Source organism: Denticeps clupeoides, chromosome 13 (genome assembly GCF_900700375.1).
Source record: "Denticeps clupeoides chromosome 13, fDenClu1.1, whole genome shotgun sequence".
Lineage (NCBI taxonomy): Eukaryota > Metazoa > Chordata > Actinopteri > Clupeiformes > Denticipitidae > Denticeps > Denticeps clupeoides.
The window spans coordinates 13,687,794-13,707,027 of record NC_041719.1 but is presented as its reverse complement, the minus strand read 5'-3'; the positions used below and the strand labels follow the sequence as shown (position 1 = coordinate 13,707,027).

General features: G+C 44.6%; 1 protein-coding gene across 1 annotated transcript; it reads left to right on the top strand.

Moving 5' to 3' along the window:
* Positions 1 to 402: 402 nt before the first annotated feature.
* On the top strand, positions 403 to 17,877 carry pdgfra (platelet-derived growth factor receptor, alpha polypeptide). The gene is made up of 29 exons (XM_028999780.1): positions 403 to 555; positions 2,386 to 2,464; positions 2,645 to 2,944; positions 3,048 to 3,311; positions 3,409 to 3,548; positions 4,230 to 4,392; positions 4,759 to 4,951; positions 5,175 to 5,290; positions 5,793 to 6,089; positions 6,425 to 6,691; positions 6,798 to 6,928; positions 7,016 to 7,184; positions 7,290 to 7,479; positions 7,584 to 7,699; positions 7,805 to 7,931; positions 8,013 to 8,209; positions 8,565 to 8,659; positions 8,886 to 9,018; positions 9,553 to 9,657; positions 9,756 to 9,866; positions 11,027 to 11,180; positions 11,631 to 11,791; positions 12,255 to 12,367; positions 13,033 to 13,155; positions 13,233 to 13,344; positions 13,442 to 13,541; positions 13,674 to 13,779; positions 15,185 to 15,423; positions 15,692 to 17,877. Exons 2-29 carry the CDS (start codon positions 2,407 to 2,409, stop codon positions 15,837 to 15,839), a joined length of 4,428 nt encoding a protein of 1,475 aa, XP_028855613.1. The 5' UTR covers positions 403 to 555; positions 2,386 to 2,406; the 3' UTR covers positions 15,840 to 17,877.
* Positions 17,878 to 19,234: the final 1,357 nt, after the last annotated feature.

The window sequence follows — 19,234 nt, the reverse complement described above, 5'->3', positions numbered from 1 at the left end:
CGGAGGTGCGGGGGCAGCAGTTTTTTTGTGTGAACATTCCACATTGCGTGGTCGACAAACAGAAATGAAACCGCTACGATTTCAACTGTGGGCAGTTTTATATTAAGAAAAAAAAAAATCTATCTCCTTAATTATTTACATCATTCATTTATTCATCCTTTTATTACGTTATTGACGCCCAATACGGGATTTTCCGTTCTACGTTAAAAAAATAACACGAATATTATTTTCTATTCACTCAGGGCGCAGAAAGCTCGGGCTTTTATTTTGAAAGGCGCCCTGGTTCGGTGGGCGGGGCTGGGGAGGCGAGGGGCGGGGCTGGGGAGGGGAGGGGCGGGGAACGCAGGGAGGGGGGGGGTTGTCCGTTTCCTGAAAGTTATTTACTTTGCGCCAGATGATTAGTTCTTTGGAAGGATGGACTGTTACGCCGAATCAATTACGCGCCGCCGCGGCTGAGGCGCATTCGCTCGGCGGACGCGGAGTCCAGCGGAGAGGAGCGCGGATTACCGAACTCATTTACATTTTTAATTAAGGCAAATTAAACCATTTCAACAGGTATCGTCACAGATCGCGCATTTCATTAGAAAAACACTTCTTTTCAGCAATTCACATTTATTTTTAAAATAAAGGCGGACGTTATGGAAGGTCGCATATTTAACATAGGATTACGATACTTTTAAACACTTTTCGGAGTGTGCAACATCAATTTTAAAAAAAAAATGCTTTTTGTTTTTTTCACTTTAGTTTTAGTTTGTGGCGCATTTTTGTCTTTCCGGAGGATTTATTCCTGTTCATTTCATTTGCATTTTTTATTGCGCTTTGCAACTGACGCGACGAGCGTCTCCAGAAAGTTTCTTATCTGGCATCCGGACTCGCGGGGAATACGTTCCTGTGGAATCCTGCAGAATGCGGGAGCGTTACGGGGGTCCAGGAGGAGAAGCGGTGCGGCGCTCCGGGGATCTGTGGCGGAATGCGCTCCCGGCCAGGACGCCACATCTCCTTCGCCGTGGATTTGTTCGCGGCGACCGGACGTCATCTTTGGACCGGCGTGGAAATTATACGCAGTGGAGGAAAAAAAATCGAATTTAATTGGTCCCGGACCGGACCCTCGGAGCGCTCGTTTGCGGAGGGATTATAATTTTTTTTTTACTGATTTCCTGCTACTTCGGCGAAACGTCGTGAATTGACACAATAAAAAAAACCCGGACCCCCCCCACCATTGCGCGTGGCTGTTTTTTTATTCCCGCCAGTGGGTCCCATATTTTATTCCCAGGGATAAGGGATTCGCGCGGTTTGGATTGTTTTTTTTTTCATTATCAGGATGAGTGTGAAGGTCCGTCAAAGCGCCGTTCTCGGTTGTCCCCAAACCGACCTGGACACGCACCCCCCCCGTCCCCCGTCCCGTTATCAACGGGAACCAGCGGGACCTGTTCCACGGCGGCGATTCGCGGGTCGACTCGTCGCGCGTGAATTCCCGCGACAGCCTTTTCCACGTTTGCGCGCAGAGAAATCGGAGCCGAGCAATTACATCTGATCACTGTGGTTAATTGCGGGTTAATTACGGGTAATTAAACAAGGCAGGAGAAGCCCGAGAGATCGCTGGGGTCCGATATGTTGGGAGTCAGATCAGTGGTTGTCTGTTTTCTACTCTGTTACAGACCCTCCGCGTAGAAAAAAGAAGTTTTAAACTTAATATTTTCGGCCGTCCTGTAAACGTTTTCTACATGGAAATGACCAAATTCCAACACAAGGCGATTATTTCGTTTCCTACCCAGTCAAAAGCAACTTTTCCCTCTTATATATCCAGATCTCAGAGACAAAAGTGATTCGACTTTTTAATCCACGACGTCAATAAGAGAAGCGCTTTCAGCATTAAAACAACAGTCAAAAACCACCGTAAAAAAACGACTTATCTGCGTTATTTAGTACATTCGTGTGCTAATCGTGTGCAGTGAATTGTGAACGCGTGTTCGTGGCCCCTCGGGCCCTTCAGTAAAAGGGCGGGCATGGCGCGTAGTCTGTCTCCCCCTGGCGGATCCTCGGGGTATCCGCGGAAGAAGGGGCTTCCACAGCACCCCACTTGGCCGCCTCCTGGTAATTCAACAGCGTCCAACTTTTTTTTATGGACCTAACCTGGAAGTCAACCTGTCCAAACCGTGTTCTGCTGCCGATTATTCTTTTTTTCTTCTTCTTCTTTTTTTTACAGTCCAGCACCTGGTTTTACGCTTAATGGAAAACATGGATTTTTTTTTTGTAGAAATGTACCTACCTGAGACCTGAGACTGAAATTACATTTTCTCACATTACTTAACAGTAGAACTTATAGTGATTTTTTTTTTTTAGAACAACTGGTGTATTGTTAATATAGTATTTTTCTCTCTTCAGCTGAGCACAGCAGTCGTGACCATGGGTGCTTCGAGGACCCGCCTCGTTTTTGGGGTTATGCTGCTTGGTGTGCTGTCAGGTATAAGGATTTTGTATTAATTCATGACCTATATCATTAATTTACAATTATTATAGAAATTCCAGCCATTACCATTGCATTTGTCACATTACCATAGTTAGAAATAAAAATGTAATAAAAATGTGAACATGTTTCGATCGTCTGTGTACAGGGAATCATTTGAAGTAATACTTTGTCTAGGCCTTCAGGTTGCCCGTTGTGATCCACCAACCATAGTTTCGGACCAGGATGAGATTGTGCTGGACCTGCACTCCAGATTCAACATCAGCTGCACTGGGCAAAGGAATGTGGTCTGGGATGACCCTTTACCACCCAACACCCACGACCTTCCCGGGTATTTTACCGCTACCCTGCTGATCTATGACGCTGCCGCCTATCATACCGGATACTACAGCTGCATATATGAATCGAAACACGAGGGCCAAGAAGAATATGAACATGGAGAGGAGGACTTGGCTGAAATATACATTTTTGTGCCAGGTAACACAAGCCATCCAAATTTACTGGATGATCTACAATTTTGATGCTTAATTCGATTGTCAGTGACATTTGAATTTTGTCTTTTTCAAAAAAAAAAAAAAAGATCCTGACATCCCATTTATTCCTGACAACGGCGAAGATGCCGAAGTAGAGACAGACAGCACAGGCAACACTATTCCCTGCCGAGTTACCAACCCTGAGTCCCACGTTGTACTCAGGAGTCTTCCGAGTGGAGCGGAGTTACTGGGTTTCTACGACAACAAAGTGGGTTTTATTGGCAACTTCTCATCTGGCCAGTACGTGTGTGAAACTGAAATCAGCGGCGTGACGAGAAAGAGTTCCACGTACACCGTACATCACCGAGCCGGTACGTTTCTCGCGTTTCTCTCTCCCTTCTGCTACACCTAAGTAGGGCGAATGCAACTCTTTCAAATCCGCTCTCGTGCTACTGTCGCCTTTCTCAGACTCGAAAGCGAAGAGGGACTTCCATGTCGAGCTGCATGCCAGTGAGAAGGCAGTGAGGGCGAACGATGGCTTCAACCTCACATGCGAGGCTCCTGTGGGCCCCGAGTACCATCAGCTGTGGTTCCACCCGCGAGAACAGGCAAGCAGCGCCTCGCTTTCCTTTACCTGTGTCCCCGGGGGGCCTCTCTGCCCGCCTGTCGCCGGTATGTCTGTCGTGCTGCACGTCGAGTTTTCTCCTAGTCGGAAAGAAAAAAGAACAGAGAACGTCCCTTCTTGTTGACTGAAAAGAAAACGGGATCAGAAAGAAATGTGTGGGACCCGCTGACCGCGTTGGTGCGCGGGGGCCACCCGAGTGTGTCCGTTTAAGGGACGTAAACTGCATAGCCGCGCATCTCGCCGTGGGTAAGCCTGTTTATCCAGACTCGTGCACGGGTGGAAGCCGAAAGCTGCGGGTCTCTAGCGAGCGTCCACAGACGTCTGGTTTTGTGCGGGGCTCCTGTAAAGCCCTTTTGCAGAGCTGGTAGCGAGCCTCGGGCCCTGATTACAGCCTTTCAAGACTCTCCGCTCGGCTGATTTATCTGTGCCGAGCTCCAGTGGGCTTTAGGAATGGTTCCCAATTCCTGACCTACAGAACTGAACAGCAGACATGTGAATCTGGAGGACAAGAACAACAAGGGCTACCAAGGCTGGAGAAAACACAGCAAAATATAGATAGCTGGTGTGTGTGTGTGTGTGTGTGTGTGTGTGTGTGTGTGAGTTTGGTGGTTTGCATGTGCACTGCTGAGTGTGTAATCATCTTCATTCTCTCATTCCCCCTCAGGCTATGGGTGCGATTCTGTTGAAACAGACTCTTCCCGATAAAGTGCTGTATATCCTCAGCGTCCCACTGGCCTCGGCTCAGGACAGCGGCTCGTACGAGTGCATCGTCCACAACAACCTCACAGGAGAGTCGAGGAAGAGCCAAGTGGCCATCAGCATCTATGGTAAATTCAGGGCATCTCCTGACGGGACCAAAGCATCTAGATCTTACATACAAAAACCCCAAATGATGCATCACCTAAAAGGACAGCCATCGTAGTAATAATGTCATGGTTACTCTCATCATTAAAGGGGTCCTCTGCTTTACCCATCTGAGCTGATGAGGGTGATGGGTTCAACAGATGTGTGAGCAACTCGGTCCCTGGGCGCCTGTGATGGCTGCCCACAGCTCACCAAGGGTGACTGGTTAAAAGCAGAGGACACATTTCATTGTGTCAGCGTGTGCTGTACTGTGTATCACAATGACAATCACTTCACTTTCAACTTTAATCAGTTCGGTTCCCTCTCTCATTTTCTCTCGACATCTTTAGAGAAGAACTCTTTTGTCACATTAGACCACAGTGGTATAGACATGTTGGAGATCGTCCCACTGCTGGAAGAGACGGAGTTCACCATCTTCATCAACGCCGAGCCATTTCCAAAGGTGGTTTGGCTGAAAGACAACTCGCCGCTGGAAAAGAGCAAATTTGTGCATATCAGCACGACCCGGGTAGAGGACCTCAGGTGAGCAGGGCTGATGTCTCCAAATTTTTGAAACCTAGACACTCCCCACCAGTGATTTTCAGACCTCTTCCTGTGCATCCCCCTCCAGAAGGTTTCATTTCAAGCCTTGCATGATTAGGAAGGGTGATTTGGAACAATGCATTGAGGCATGTAGCATTTGGGAAGGAGAAGGTTGGCTTCCACGAACTGACAAACTCTACTGTCGATCTTTTTTTTTTTTCAGGTATCAGAGTGTCCTAACTCTTAGACATCCAATTGGGGAAGACAGCGGCAAATACAGCATCATTGCTTCCAATCCCCCACATTCTGTTCGCTTTTCATTTGAGCTCATGGTCCAAGGTGTGTGCATTCTGCATATTCCACTACATCAAATACACCTGATGCATCACACACACTTACATTTACATTACATTTACAGCATTTATCAGACGCCCTTATCCAAAGCGACTTACAATCAATAGTTACAGGGACAAGGACAGTCTCCCTGGAGCAACTTAGGGTTGACAACAATGGTAGTAACAGTGGTAGTAAGTGGGATTTGAACCTGGGTCTTCTGGTTCATAGGCGAGTGCATTACCCACTAGGCCACTACCATCCATGGTTGTAAAGTGTCGAGATATATGTGGAGACCAATTTGGTGCATTAAGTATGGCTGAGCTAGACAGTTTTTTTTGTGACTGGCAATACACTCCAGCCTACAATGATGCCTACATGATAATTTGAGAGTAAGGACCTCATCGAACATGCAGTCATTTGATTTTTATAAAATAGTTTATTTTATTTTTATGTACCCGTGCTGTCTGGGTATAAGTGATTTTATTCCTGACTGGATATGTTTCAGATCCCAGTCCAGCAGTGTCCTTGTCTGAAGCTCCTGTGCTCTGGCCACAGACAGATGAGCTCACTGTGAGCCTTCACTCAGCATTCAGGCTGACCTGCCGGGGCGTGGCTGCAATGAAGTGGGACACCCCTGTGCCGGTATCCAATATAAACATGGTGTACAAGCACGACCTGTATGTCAGCACGGTGGCCATTGAACAAGCCACTGGAGAGCACACGGGAGAATACTTCTGCTTCTACCCTGGAGGCAATCAAACGTTCGAAATGAAGGGAAGCTCCATCTATGTCTATGTGCCAGGTAAGCAAATATGCAGGCAAACCTGGAAAACAGGATTTCTTTTGTGGTTAATCTCAATTGTTACACTCCACTCGATAACATCACAACTGCATGGAGGAAATTCAAGGCAGGTTGATTTCACACTGAATGAAAAAAAACAAAAACAAAATGTGTACATCAAGAATTACAGCAAGGACATGAAAAACATGGCAACCAAAAACCCGATTGGCTGTAGGCTGTTAGTTCTGGAACTCCAGCCACGTTCCCGTTTAAAGTTGATGAATTGTCCATTTGTGCAGCCCAACAGTTTTGACCATTTTGTCTCCCAAACGTCTATGTACTTGCATTTCCCTCAGACCCAGATTTTCCGTTTGTACCCTCAATGGACCCGTTGAGCAAGCATGTTTTGGCCGAACATGATGAGATGCAGATTCCCTGCGTGGTGTCAGACCCAAATGCTGAAGTTTCACTGGTGAACATAGAGACCCAGCAGCTGGTGAACGCAAAGTACGACCCCAGGGAGGGCTTCATTGGTCTCTTTGGGGCTGGTAGCTACATGTGCAAAGCACTCATTAATGGAGATGTCCACTTCAGCGAGGAGTACATAGTCCATGGCTGGCCAGGTACGCTCCAGTTTTTGATTTAGTTACTGTATAAACAATTCAAATTGGGTGACATTATGACAGAAGATTCTTACCCCTTCCTTCCTTTCTCATCTGGAAATGCCAGGTGGTGTCGATCTGCAGGTTCGGCTGGTGTCAGAGAGGACAGCTCTTCTGGTGGGAGATACTTTCAGACTGAGCTGTGTGGCAAAAGGCAGTCATCTGCTGGAAGACCACTGGAAATACCCAGGCCAAATAGTGAGCTCCACTTAATCAATCCACCATTAGATTTGACATCTGTTACAAGAGCTCAACCAAGAATGCTCTCCTCTTACTTTTCTTCAGGCTGGTCGTGGTGTGAAGGAGGTGAAGGAGAACCGGAAAGACATGACCATCAACTACACCTTGACCGTGGCCGACGTCTCCGTGAAAGACAGTGGTGTCTACGCCTGCACCATTACTGCCATTGAGACGAACGAGAGCCAAACCAAAGAGCTCACCGTCACTGTTTACGGTGCCCATTTTCTCTTAGTTGTGCATCTCTAGGGAACATTTATTTAGGAGATGTTTGTTATGGACTGCTGCTCACATGTTCTCCCATGTTCTTTCCTATTTCCAGAGAGCCCATTCGTGTCACTAGCTCCTGCATTCACTCCACTAGAGGTGGCTGAGCTTGATGAGGTTCGGGAGTTTAAGGTCGACGTTGAGGCTTTCCCCGGTGTTCGTGTAGCATGGCTGAAGGATGGGCTTTCTCTTGGAGAAAATTCAGCTGAGATCACCACCAGCCTTCGCCAGATCAGTGAGACCAGGTAGGGTAGTTGTCCTGCGAGCCTGGCTAGGGACAATCTCTCGTTCGTCCAGAAATCTCTGTTGTTGTTGCTTTCAGGCATTTGATTAGATTTGTTCGGTTTAGATTTCAGAGCGTTCTAACTCTGATCCGAGCCAAAGCAGAGGACAGTGGGAACTACACGGTCAGAGCAGAGAGTGGCAACCACAACAGTAGCTTCCACTTCAACCTACAGGTCAAAGGTGAACACCGGCACTCATTTTCTGCCCTGCATAATATTTCTTTCACACCATTTCAGCTGATTTTTTTTGCCCAGTCCTCTTTCAAGTTGTGAAATTGGTTTCCAGTTCCTGCTGCCATAGTGGACCTGATGGACCTCCATCATGGATCTGCAGCTGGACAGGCTGTTGTGTGCATAGCTGCTGGGCATCCTGTCCCTGAGGTGGACTGGTTCGTCTGTAAAAACCTTAAAAGGTAAGCGCATCCATCCGTTCATGCTGTTGCCTTCCCTTGCTTCATTTCCTTGACAATTGTGATCGCCCAATAATCCCTCAGTTGCGCCAACGACTCCTCCCAGTGGACTCCCCTTCCCGTCAACTCAACCGAAACCACCGTGGATGCCCACATTAACCAGGACAGCCAGCTGGAGAGTCACGTGGTCTTCGGCCACCTGGAGAGCACGCTGGCCGTGCGCTGCCTGGCCAAAAATGACATGGGCTCCGTCTCCAGGGAGGTCAAGCTGGTGGCCAGTGGTAAGAGTTTCTGTTCCCGGTGTGGCATGTCAACCTGACGCAGGTCAACTACCAAAACCGCCCATACGTTACACACGTACAGCATTTCACTAGCCACTCACAAACTGTGCTTCAAGGTTTCGTGTGCAATGTGTCTGTATGTGTGTGTGTGTGTGTGTGTGTGTCTTCACTCGTTACTAAGAGTGGTGTGTTGTATTTGCGCTTATGTCTGCTGTTGTTGTGTGCTCTAGTGTTGTGCTTTGTGTATTTCGCTGATTCTCTTTAAAAGCTGAGGATGGTGTTTCTTCATGTGTCTTGGTTTTAGTGTGACTGAGAGCTGTGTGCGTGTTGCTCACACTGTCTGTCTCACGTTCAGGTCCTCACTCAGAGCTGACGGTGGCGGCCGCTGTGCTGGTGTTGCTCGTCATTGTCATCATCTCTCTCATAGTGCTGGTCATTATTTGGAAGCAGGTACACACTCACTCACTCATTCATTCGTTTTATCCACCTCGCCTCCTCGTTTCATCTTTTGTCAAAGTTACTCCTTCACGACCATTCGGTCATGTGCACTTCTGCATTCCCTGAGCACAACAAGAGAAGAGCAAGAAGCACAGTGACTGGATGCCACGGCCGCCTCGGTTATACAATCCTGTACTGCAGCAGATTTTTACACCTCTGTTACCTGTTTGCCTTGTAGAAGCCTCGTTACGAGATCAGATGGCGGGTGATCGAGTCCGTCAGTCCTGATGGACATGAGTACATCTATGTGGACCCCATGCAACTGCCCTATGACTCACGGTGGGAGTTCCCACGTGATGGACTGGTCCTGGGTGAGCAGCTCATGTTTTAGTGCTAGTCACCCCCCTGGCCAGAGTGTGTTCCAGCAAACCTTTGGTTGATGTGCTAATGTATTGCATGCGGAGCTGGATAATTTAATCCATGGGGACTATATTGAGAACAGAAGCTGTTCAAGCTCCTCGGAGGTCATGACCTGGGACAAATTGTGTTGTGACTGCGAAAATATAGATAATATGGTTTGAATCTGAAAAACAGATGAAGTGATTTAGAAGCAAAGAGGAGAGAAATTAAGTGATGAAGAGGGTATGGTGAATTGAAAGAATTCCTCCATTCTCCTCCATTTCCTGTTCTCTACATTATCTAATACTCTATGTACATGGGTCTGACAGTGAACATCACAACTGCTGTCTTTACTGTACACATCTCAGGACTATGCTAGCACTTTAATTGAAGAATTCAGATTGGCAAAAATAGTGTGTGTGATATTTGTCTTACATAGAGTCAAAGAATTATGCCCCACTGTGTGTAAAGGAATGTGAACCTAAAATGCCCTTGTCACACCTCAGGTCGCGTTCTAGGCTCAGGAGCCTTTGGCAAGGTGGTGGAGGGCACTGCTTATGGCCTCAGTCGCTCCCAACCTGTGATGAAAGTTGCTGTGAAGATGCTGAAACGTGAGTCGCGCGTCCTGTCACCATCTCATAGCCTTGCTCCTGCCGCGCTGTGGAGTCGGGTGGAGTGAGTGAGCTCGTGTCTGTGTTGTGCGTTGTAGCGACGGCTCGCTCCAGTGAGAAGCAGGCGCTCATGTCTGAGCTGAAAATCATGACTCACCTGGGACCCCACCTTAACATTGTCAACCTGCTCGGGGCCTGTACCAAATCAGGTAAGAACCTGCATATCAGCAAATGACATCCGATTAACAAAAACAGGGGCAGTGGTGGCCTAGCGGTTAAGGAAGCGGCCCTGTAATCAGGTTGCCGGTTCGAATCCCGATCTGCCAAGGTGCCACTGAGATGCCAAAGCACCGTCCCCACACACTGCTCCCGGGTGCCTGTCATGGCTGCCCACTGCTCACTCAGGGTGATGGGTTAAATGCAGAGGACAAATTTCACTGTGTGCACCATGTGCTGTGCTGCTGTGTATCACATGTGACAATCACTTCACTTTGATGACTTGATCACAAAGGGATGCGCCGATAACAGGTTTTTATTAGACTGACTACAAGTACCAAGTACCAATAGCTAAGAGTTTCAATAAGTTTCATGTTCAAACCCCACTTACTACCATTGTGTCCTTGAGCAAGACACTTATCCCTGAGTGTTTCCAGGGGGACTGTCCCTGTAACTACTGATTATAAGTCACTTTGGATATAGGAGTAAAAGTGAGAACTGGCATTTTACATTATCTTTTAGGTTCCTAATCGGTTCCAAAAAATAAATATATCTTAAAAAACCGACACTTGGAATCCCTCTCTTACACCAATTTGAACTGTATGAGCAACAAAGAGAGGCTATGGAGTCCTGCATCATTCATGCCCTTACGTATGCAGGTGTGATGAGGAAATATTGAGTAGAACAGAGACATGGTAAGGCAGCAGGGATAAGCAATAACCCCCCCTTTTGGAAGTAGTGGCCTAGTAGGTGACACGCTCGCCTATGGGCCAGAAGGCCGCAAAGTCACACGTTCAAACCCCACTTACTACCATTGTGTACCTAATCAATACACTTAACCCTGAGTGTCTCCAGGGGGACTGTCCCTCTAACTACTGCAGAGATTTTTTTACGTAACTGGTTGCACAGTTATATGTAACTTACATATATACTGTTATTACATTTATACTATATATTACATATAACAGTGCTTGCAGTGCTTTCTGCATCTACTGATTTCATGACTCACTGACCTGACTTTGGAATGTTTACATGGTTTCTTTTTAATTGCCATATTAAATCCCTCTCTCCTCGCTGGGCTTTTAGAATCTTTTATGAGCCGGTGATAAGTTTAGCCTGCAGACTGACAACTGTGCCCTGTCTCTTTTTTTAGGGCCCATCTACATCATCACTGAGTACTGTTTCTATGGCGACCTGGTCAACTACCTGCATAAGAACAGAGACAGCTTCCTCAGCCACCACACAGAAAAAGGCAAGAAGGAGCTGGACATCTTTGGCATCAACCCTGCGGATGAGAGTACAAGGAGGTGGGCTACATATGAGAGTCACTTGTATGTTTTTAACACAGAGGCATCTGACACTAATCAGGAATATTTGGAAATCACACGTGTCTGAAGAGTTCATTTTGTCCTAATTCGATTTGAGATTGTGTTGGGTGAGGCACTTTCCAGCGGATTTTCCTTACCAACAGTCAGTTAAACAGTAATGGGGCCAGCAAGGCTCTGTTGATTCATTCTGATCTTGTTTTTATGGCCTACCCACTCACATCTATTTGTCACCTCATCTGTACCTCCAGTGACAACTGCTTTTCCTTACCATATATTTTAATGAAGGAAAGTGTTTTGAGTGTCACACTCGTGATCTCGGCTGTGCGTTATCGCTGAGTACTGTGTCTGGTATGAACATGATGCACCTACACCTTCCACTTCAGTGGCATTACATGAAACAATTTTCTTTTTGTGGGTGTGTCTGTGCAGCTATGTGATCCTCTCATTTGAGGGTAAAGGAGACTACATGGACATGAAGCAGGCTGAGAACACACAATATGTTCCTATGCTGGAGATGAACCAAGCCTCCAAGTACTCTCAAGTGCAGCGTTCAGACTATGACCACCCCTCTCCACAGAAAGCATTCAGCGGTATGAGTCTCCCCCCAGTTTTGTCTTTCTTCATCCTCCATGCACACCTCAACTCCCGATTTATTAATATTTTTGGTCTTTTTCACACAATTTGCTTTGACAATCATCTTTTTTTTTACTCACAATCCTATGTGATATCTTTGCAAACTGCTTTCTTAATCCCGAAAGTTTGGTCTAGTTTGTTCCTACGGGTGATAGTGGAGCGGTCCACCCTCTTTAGAGCTTAAATGGGGCATTGCCTTGAATGCACCCTTCAATTACAGAGAGTAATTGCAGCACACAATTCTTAATGCATGCTTCACCCTGCCATTGGTAACTCGACTGAAAATAAAGCCTGGTGTATGTTTTACATAAACACATCTTTTGGTTCTAAGTCTGTGCTAATCTGATGTGTGTGTGTGTGTGTGTGTGTGTGTGTGTGTGTGTGTGTGTGTGTGTGTGTGTGTGTGTGTGTTTCATGTAGAGTCTGAAGTGGAAAGTCTCCTCTCTGATGACAGTGAGGGTCTTACAACAATGGATCTACTTAGCTTTACTTATCAGGTGGCTCGAGGCATGGACTTTCTATCTTCCAAAAATGTGAGTGGACAATTGAGCGGATCGCATAGTGTCATTGAAAAAAAATCTTATGCATGTAACATTGATAAAAAGTGGGGGGAAAAAAGCCATTAAAAATGTGTAATGAACAACTGAATACTGCACAGATTTGCACAGAAGGATCAGTGCCTGTAAACACTTACATGCTATTCCCAGTGTCTGGGTAAAGCAATGTGTTTTCTGGGTCCCAGGCCACATGTCTCCGTGGTAACTGTTGAAATGATGGCAGGTTATGGGATGCCTTGTGTTTTGGAATATGATGGTTCCGCCGCCTGGCCGGCCCTTTAATGGTGGGGTTGGGGAGAACCATGAGTGTGTAGGCTGAGCTCATGCACCAGAGGCAGCCTGAAGGCTAGAATAACGCTGGGTTGTTATTACCCAAGGGATGGAAACTTCTAATTCTGCAGCATTCAGATTATTCCTGTTAGTGGACTGGCCGGTGGAAGGGTTTTCAAGGATGTCCAATACTGGGCTCATTCTAAATGGAAAGACCACCTAGAAATCAAGAAAATAACAAGAGAAAGAAGGATGGAAATATAAGGCAAATGGGTTTATGAAGATAGTTAGTGGCCAGCAAAAAGATGAATAAAAGGATATGAATCAATTATTGAGTGTAATCACCATTGACTCCTTGTCCACCTTTGCAGTGTGTCCATCGAGATCTGGCTGCCAGGAATGTTCTTTTGTCTCAGGGGAAGATAGTAAAGATCTGTGACTTTGGACTTGCCAGAGACATCATGCATGACAACAACTACGTCTCCAAAGGAAGCGTAAGTGAACTGAAATCATCTTAAGCATGTTCATGAAGTACTTTACATTAATTGCATGTTGCTTTTGTTATGTACAGACCTTCCTACCAGTGAAGTGGATGGCACCCGAGAGCATATTTGATAACCTCTATACCGCAATGAGCGATGTTTGGTCCTATGGTATCCTGCTGTGGGAGATCTTCTCTTTGGGTATGTATGAACCCTGTGAACCCTGAACATGCTAAAGTCCAGAATTCATTTTTGTCCATATCCAGTTCATTGCTGATTGCTTATTTCTCTTTTTCAGGAGGGACACCATATCCAGGAATGGTAGTCGACTCCAGCTTCTACAACAAGATTAAAAGTGGCTACAGAATGGCTCAGCCTGAACATGCGTCCAATGACGTGTACGTTCTGAGTCCATCTGCTTGCATAAATCTTCATGTTTCCATTTCGAACATTGAGTACATGCTGTAAATTGCTTACATTATGTTCTGGCTGGGGTTCCTCTGCTGAAGATCTTGTCTGTTTTCTCACAGGTATGACATGATGATGAGGTGCTGGAACAGCGAGCCAGAGAAGCGGCCCTCATTCCACAACTTGAGCGAGACTGTTGCTTCTCAGTTGCCTTCAGGATACAAGATGGTACACCTCAACCACATGTTCACTTCCTAGTTCTCGCCATACTTTCCTCAATGTTTCAGAGGATGTCCCTCAATTTTCCCTCTCTGGCCTCGGCTTACCCAGACGGAGTGTAAACTCACTTCTTTCTCACCCCATTTATCATTCTTTCACTGGTCTGTTTCATTCCTGCATTTTCCATCGCTCTGTCTTCTGCATTTCCTGCAGTTCTCTGCCACATTCTCACTAATCCTTCCCTGGCACTAATAAAGAGGTCCTTAAACCCGAACCCCCAAAAAGCCGACCACTTCCTGTTATTTAAGAGGCAGCGAGGTCCACGGCTACGCGAACGTTCCCGCTGCCAGTGCCTCTGACAGTAATTAGCGAGCTCGCACTCCAGCTGGCCGACATCCGCGTAGCCGGGCCCGGCCGCACTAATGACTGAGCTCCACAGGCTAGCCATAAGTACCCCAGTAAACGGACGCCGCACATGGCACATCAAACCCTGCTTCCATGGACGGCGCAGGATTTTTTCCCCCCGCGTGGAATAACTTGCCGCTGTTATAGCACCTCGGACCTGGGTGTGTTGGGAAATGTGGTCGGTTTACGGGTTCTCCCGGGCAAGCGGAGGGAGAAGTCAGCCGCAGATCATCTGCTGTTAAACGGCACATGTCTGCGCGGGTGGAGTATGTGGCAGGAGGTAGCGGACCTTGAGTGACATTTACTACAAGCAGAATGACTTGCACAATTGAATGACAATTGCACAATTGCTGGTAATTAATTGCATAACTGTAAAAGGAAACAAATCTGGCCTGCAATCTGAGCTGATTTCTCTATTTAATGGCTGTCTAATTGAAATGCTGAGATCTATTTCTATGCTCTGAGTTGATGAGTTATACTTTATCAGCTTTTTTGGTTTGATGCACTGGAACCACCTAACACTTTATGACCATAAAGGTTAAATTGCATTAGCATGAAAGGAACTTTCATCAGAGTCAGAGAGCAGCACAGAGCTGTAGGTTATGCTACTCAGCAATGTAAAATGTTACTTTTCAAAAGAAAAGACGCTGATTGTCCAGTAGGTCATTGTCCTCTGGTCCCAATTAGAATGTATCAAATGTGTATGTCTAAAAAAGTTGCTAGAGGGAACTTGTGTTTCATTGTGTCGTTGTAATTGGCTCTTGAGAAAAGGATGTGGTTTCAGCACATTTTGTGGACACGCCCCCTGAGCTTCAGGGCATAAAATCATTTTAAAAACATTAAAATTGGATTATTACAGTGTGAAGAACACAATTTTTTTTGCAATTTTTTTTTAATAGTCCAGTGTATTCCATTCATACAAGCCATTCAGAATAAGAGCTTATTTTTAACTCATGGGAGCCGTTAGAAGTTACTGGCTGACTGTTAAATATCTCCTTCTCATGTGCAGAGCTATGAGCGAGTGAACCGTGACTTCCTGAAGAGTGACCACCCCGCTGTGACAAGGGTGCAGTGTGTGGACCATGATGATGCATACATCGGTGTTATCTACAAGAACCAGGGCAAGCTGAAGAACCGCGAGAGTGGCTTCGATGAGCAACGTTTGAGCTCTGACAGTGGCTACATCATCCCACTGCCTGACCTCGACCCCATGTCTGATGAGGAGTACGGCAAGAGGAACCGCCACAGGTACTGGCCCCAGAAACCCCAACACGTTGCCACAGAAGTAAAATTATAATTAATCGAAAACCTGAAAAGATATTAAACTGATTTTAAATTCACAAATCCTGCAACTTCTAGTTGTTCCAAGTGCATCATGCAATGCATTGGGTGTACCTTGGGTGTGTGCTAATGCAATATTAGCACACATGAAAATATAATCAGAAAATGTCATTTGAGGTGGAGTACAAGTATTTAGGAACTGATCACTGACATACAGTTCTTCTGTACTCAACAGCTCACAAACATCTGAGGAAAGTGCCATAGAAACAGGCTCCAGCAGCTCCACCCTTGCCAAGCGGGAGGGCGAGACCCTGGAGGACATCACCCTGCTGGACGAGATGTGCCTGGACTCCGGCGACCTCGTGGAAGACAGCTTCCTGTGATGTAATCCCTTCACTTCAGAAATCCATCCGACCAAAGACTAAAGAGTTCCTCCCCAAAGAAGGCCAGAAGACATTTTCAAGTGTTCAAGTGTCAACCCCTACAAAAGACAAAACCACTTCCCTGCTTTAACGGTGGCAAACTGCCCCATATTTGCTGGAGGACCAGGCAGGAATGGATGTGGCTGGGAACTTTGACTGTTATCCAGGGGGAACTTACTCGTGAGCACACTTCCCAACAGAGGATTTTCTGTGTCTGTGTGCGTTTCTGTGGGCATTCCAAACAACAGCGTGATAAGCAAGGATACATCAGAATGAAACAATGACTAAATGTTTTCCAGAGGGAAAACGCTTCCAAAAAACCACTACAGACACTTAAGACGTGGATCCAAATGAATTCTGCAACAGGACATGGAAGCATTTCACGCATTCTTCCCTTCACACCATTCCTATCTGTAGTAACTTTAAAAGAAAAGCACAAACCCTGAATTTAAATGTATATATTCTTTTGTCTTGTATACGGTCATATTTTGTTAATGACTGAATTCATGCAGCATTTTAAATTTATTTTTTTACTTCCAAGCACATATAAATATGTAAGATTTGTGAATATTAGATTAGACTGTGTTGTAAAATGAAGAATATGATTGAGAAGGTTAAAAGTTGCATGCACCTTTGTGACTTTGATTTGAAAAAAAAAGTCAAGAGAAAAAAGCACCACCACTTCAGTGCTTAGTTGGAGGCAAATGAATCATTCTGTCACTTAACATGACATGGGATTTCGTCCGCATTCTCAAATCCCCATTTTATTCAAATATTCAGTGCTTAAAACAGTATGTTATTGTAGGCATTATTAAAAGATAACTATTTTAATATATGCATAGACATAAACATCCTTTATCTTATGCTCTCTTTATTTTAACCCGAACGTCCAGTGACCGGAAATGGCCAGTTAAAGGTCTGAATTTCAACCCAAAAAAAGGCAAACTGTACATGCCAATCTACCACTGACAATAAGCTGAAGAAGCTGTCATCTTGTAATGACAAAGAAATGACCGAAGCAGAAAAGTGTAGAGATGCCCAAACGAACCTGCTATTTCATGATTTATGTTTTTCATTTTTTTATGTATATTATGAAAAAAATGAATTAGAAGTAGCCACTCAAGAGACAGGATGTGCTGGACTACAAATCAAGCTGCTGATCCATTTAGACTAGAAGGATGTTTAGTGCTTTTAAACAGATTTTGGTGTAATGCTACCACCTGCTCATTTGAATAGAGGAAAAAGTTAAGGTGTCTTCTGTGTAGAGGTCTCCATGTACAGGCCAGGCAGAAGTTGGACCGGTTTTTCTTGGCAGTTCCAATGTGACAAGTGAAGGTTTTATTTTATGAAGGTTGTATTGAAATGTTATGCAAGGACCAGCGTCTCCTCTTCACAGGCTCTCACGGACACTGTTCAATATCCGAATAAACATCCAACAAGTGTAGCATTTCACTTGCGCATGGCGAGAAACGACAGATTGGTGTAATAATGCCATGTGAAAGACGAATGTCATCGCAAACCATGTGCAGACTCGGTGTGGGTCCCTGCACAATGGTGTTTTTTTTTTTTTTTTCAAGAGCTTTACTGTCACATGTGGTTGTTTGAGTGTCATGTGTGTCCCAGCTGTTTCACTGCCCAGCCCTGTGCCCACTGTTGACTGTGATATACTCCACAGGCACGTTAAATACTATTGCACTTTTGAACCTTTCTGTCTTTCAGCTTTATCGTGTGCTTGTTTTGTTAATGGGTTGATGTTTCTAATGAAGATAATGGGGTCTAATAGTTTGCTGGAGTGGGTTTAATTTTTCCATGGCAACAATGGCATGAATGTGGGGCTGTAGGAAGAGGATTGGGAAGAAGACGGTATGAAATATACTCCATGGTACAGTATGTGTTATATAGGTAGTTTATACACAAATGTTATTCTTTTGATGTTTATATGCATTATTCTTATGTACATTCAGATGATCTATATTTCAATAAATGATTTAATAATGTGTTTCAGTTTCCCTCTTTAATTTGCTCTGTATCAACACTGATTCCAAATTGGCTGAGATCGCCATTACATACCATTTGGTTACACAATGAAATGATCTCTGTCACTCACTATCCATAAGAGCTGGATTTTTATATCAGGGTTGTTGGTGGCCATTATGTGTAGGAGAAGACAATGTTAAACAACGTCCACATTAGTAAAACTATGATCGTATTGCTTTTTAGATCAGAATGTAAAATTGGAATTTGTTTAAAGCCTTAATTGCACTTACTGACCTTCAGTCCAACTGGTTGACTGAAAAATAACTAGTCTTTCTGTAATTTAGTCCAAGAAATAAACTGTCACGTGTAATCCCAGGACTGGAGATTCAAATTTCAAAAATTCCTGGTCCTAATTCTGCAGTGCAGAAAAAGTGCCAAAAGAGGGCGCAATACACCAAGAGTACAAGCCACAAGTCTCCACCAGCACAGAAACGCCATTACCATCAATTTACAATGTGAAATTGTTGTGTATGTATAGTTATTATTATCCAGAAGGACTTACAGTCAGTAGTTGCAGGTAAAGAATACACGTTTAATAAAAGAGTGACACTTTTTAAAATAAAAGAGCTGATAATCTATCTGCATGGTTACTGTGATAATTTGGTATGTCGGAGGAAATTGTGATGAAAGCATCTAGGGTGTGTATGATCATTCACCTGTGTGTATATGTGGGAATTAAATTTGATTTGAGTCTAAATAAAGAACAAATGTGACAAATGGCTGAATATAAAACCTTTCCTTGTTACAGACATACATTAAAAAATGCTAAATGTTTTTCTATGTAAAATAGGAGAAGGTCACATTTTTATATTTATGACATATATCTTGGATTTTCATGTCTTGAAGATTCACGAGAATACATATATATCTTTTTATATCTTAATAAATGCACTATAAATGCATTTCATTTTGTATGGTGGTGATTATTTTTATTAGTATCCATTGCATGAATAACTTCACTCAAGACAAATACAGAATTTCAATATTTCTTTACTTAATCGTTTGCATTATTTACCAAACATTTTTCCATACATTATTTTAGTCTATTTAGCTTGTATTGTATCACGTTAAACTTGATTTCTGTACAAAATTAAGAAACCTCTAAAACAACAAACACTGCTTTGACTGTTTGTGAAGAGGGTTTATCCCCCTTTTTCTCTGAATTCCTTTCCAACAGATTCTGTGAAAGAAAGTGCGGTCAAGTTCTGCATAAAATTGCTTATTGTCTCAGTCAGCTGGGGTTCCACAATGATTTGTTTCTTCTGCCTCATCTGATGTGTTTCTCTGACAGCCATTGCCCTCTTGGCAAAATGTAAGTT

What these genes read in the sequence shown, in the direction of transcription:
- pdgfra (XM_028999780.1), top strand. Translation starts at nt 2,407, where the DNA reads ATGGGTGCTTCGAGGACCCGCCTCGTTTTTGGGGTTATGCTGCTTGGT. An exon ending in ACTTTCTATCTTCCAAAAAT is followed by an intron (nt 12,368 to 13,032) that starts GTGAGTGGACAA and finishes CCACCTTTGCAG; the next exon opens with TGTGTCCATCGAGATCTGGC. An exon ending in TGCCTTCAGGATACAAGATG is followed by an intron (nt 13,780 to 15,184) that starts GTACACCTCAAC and finishes TCTCATGTGCAG; the next exon opens with AGCTATGAGCGAGTGAACCG.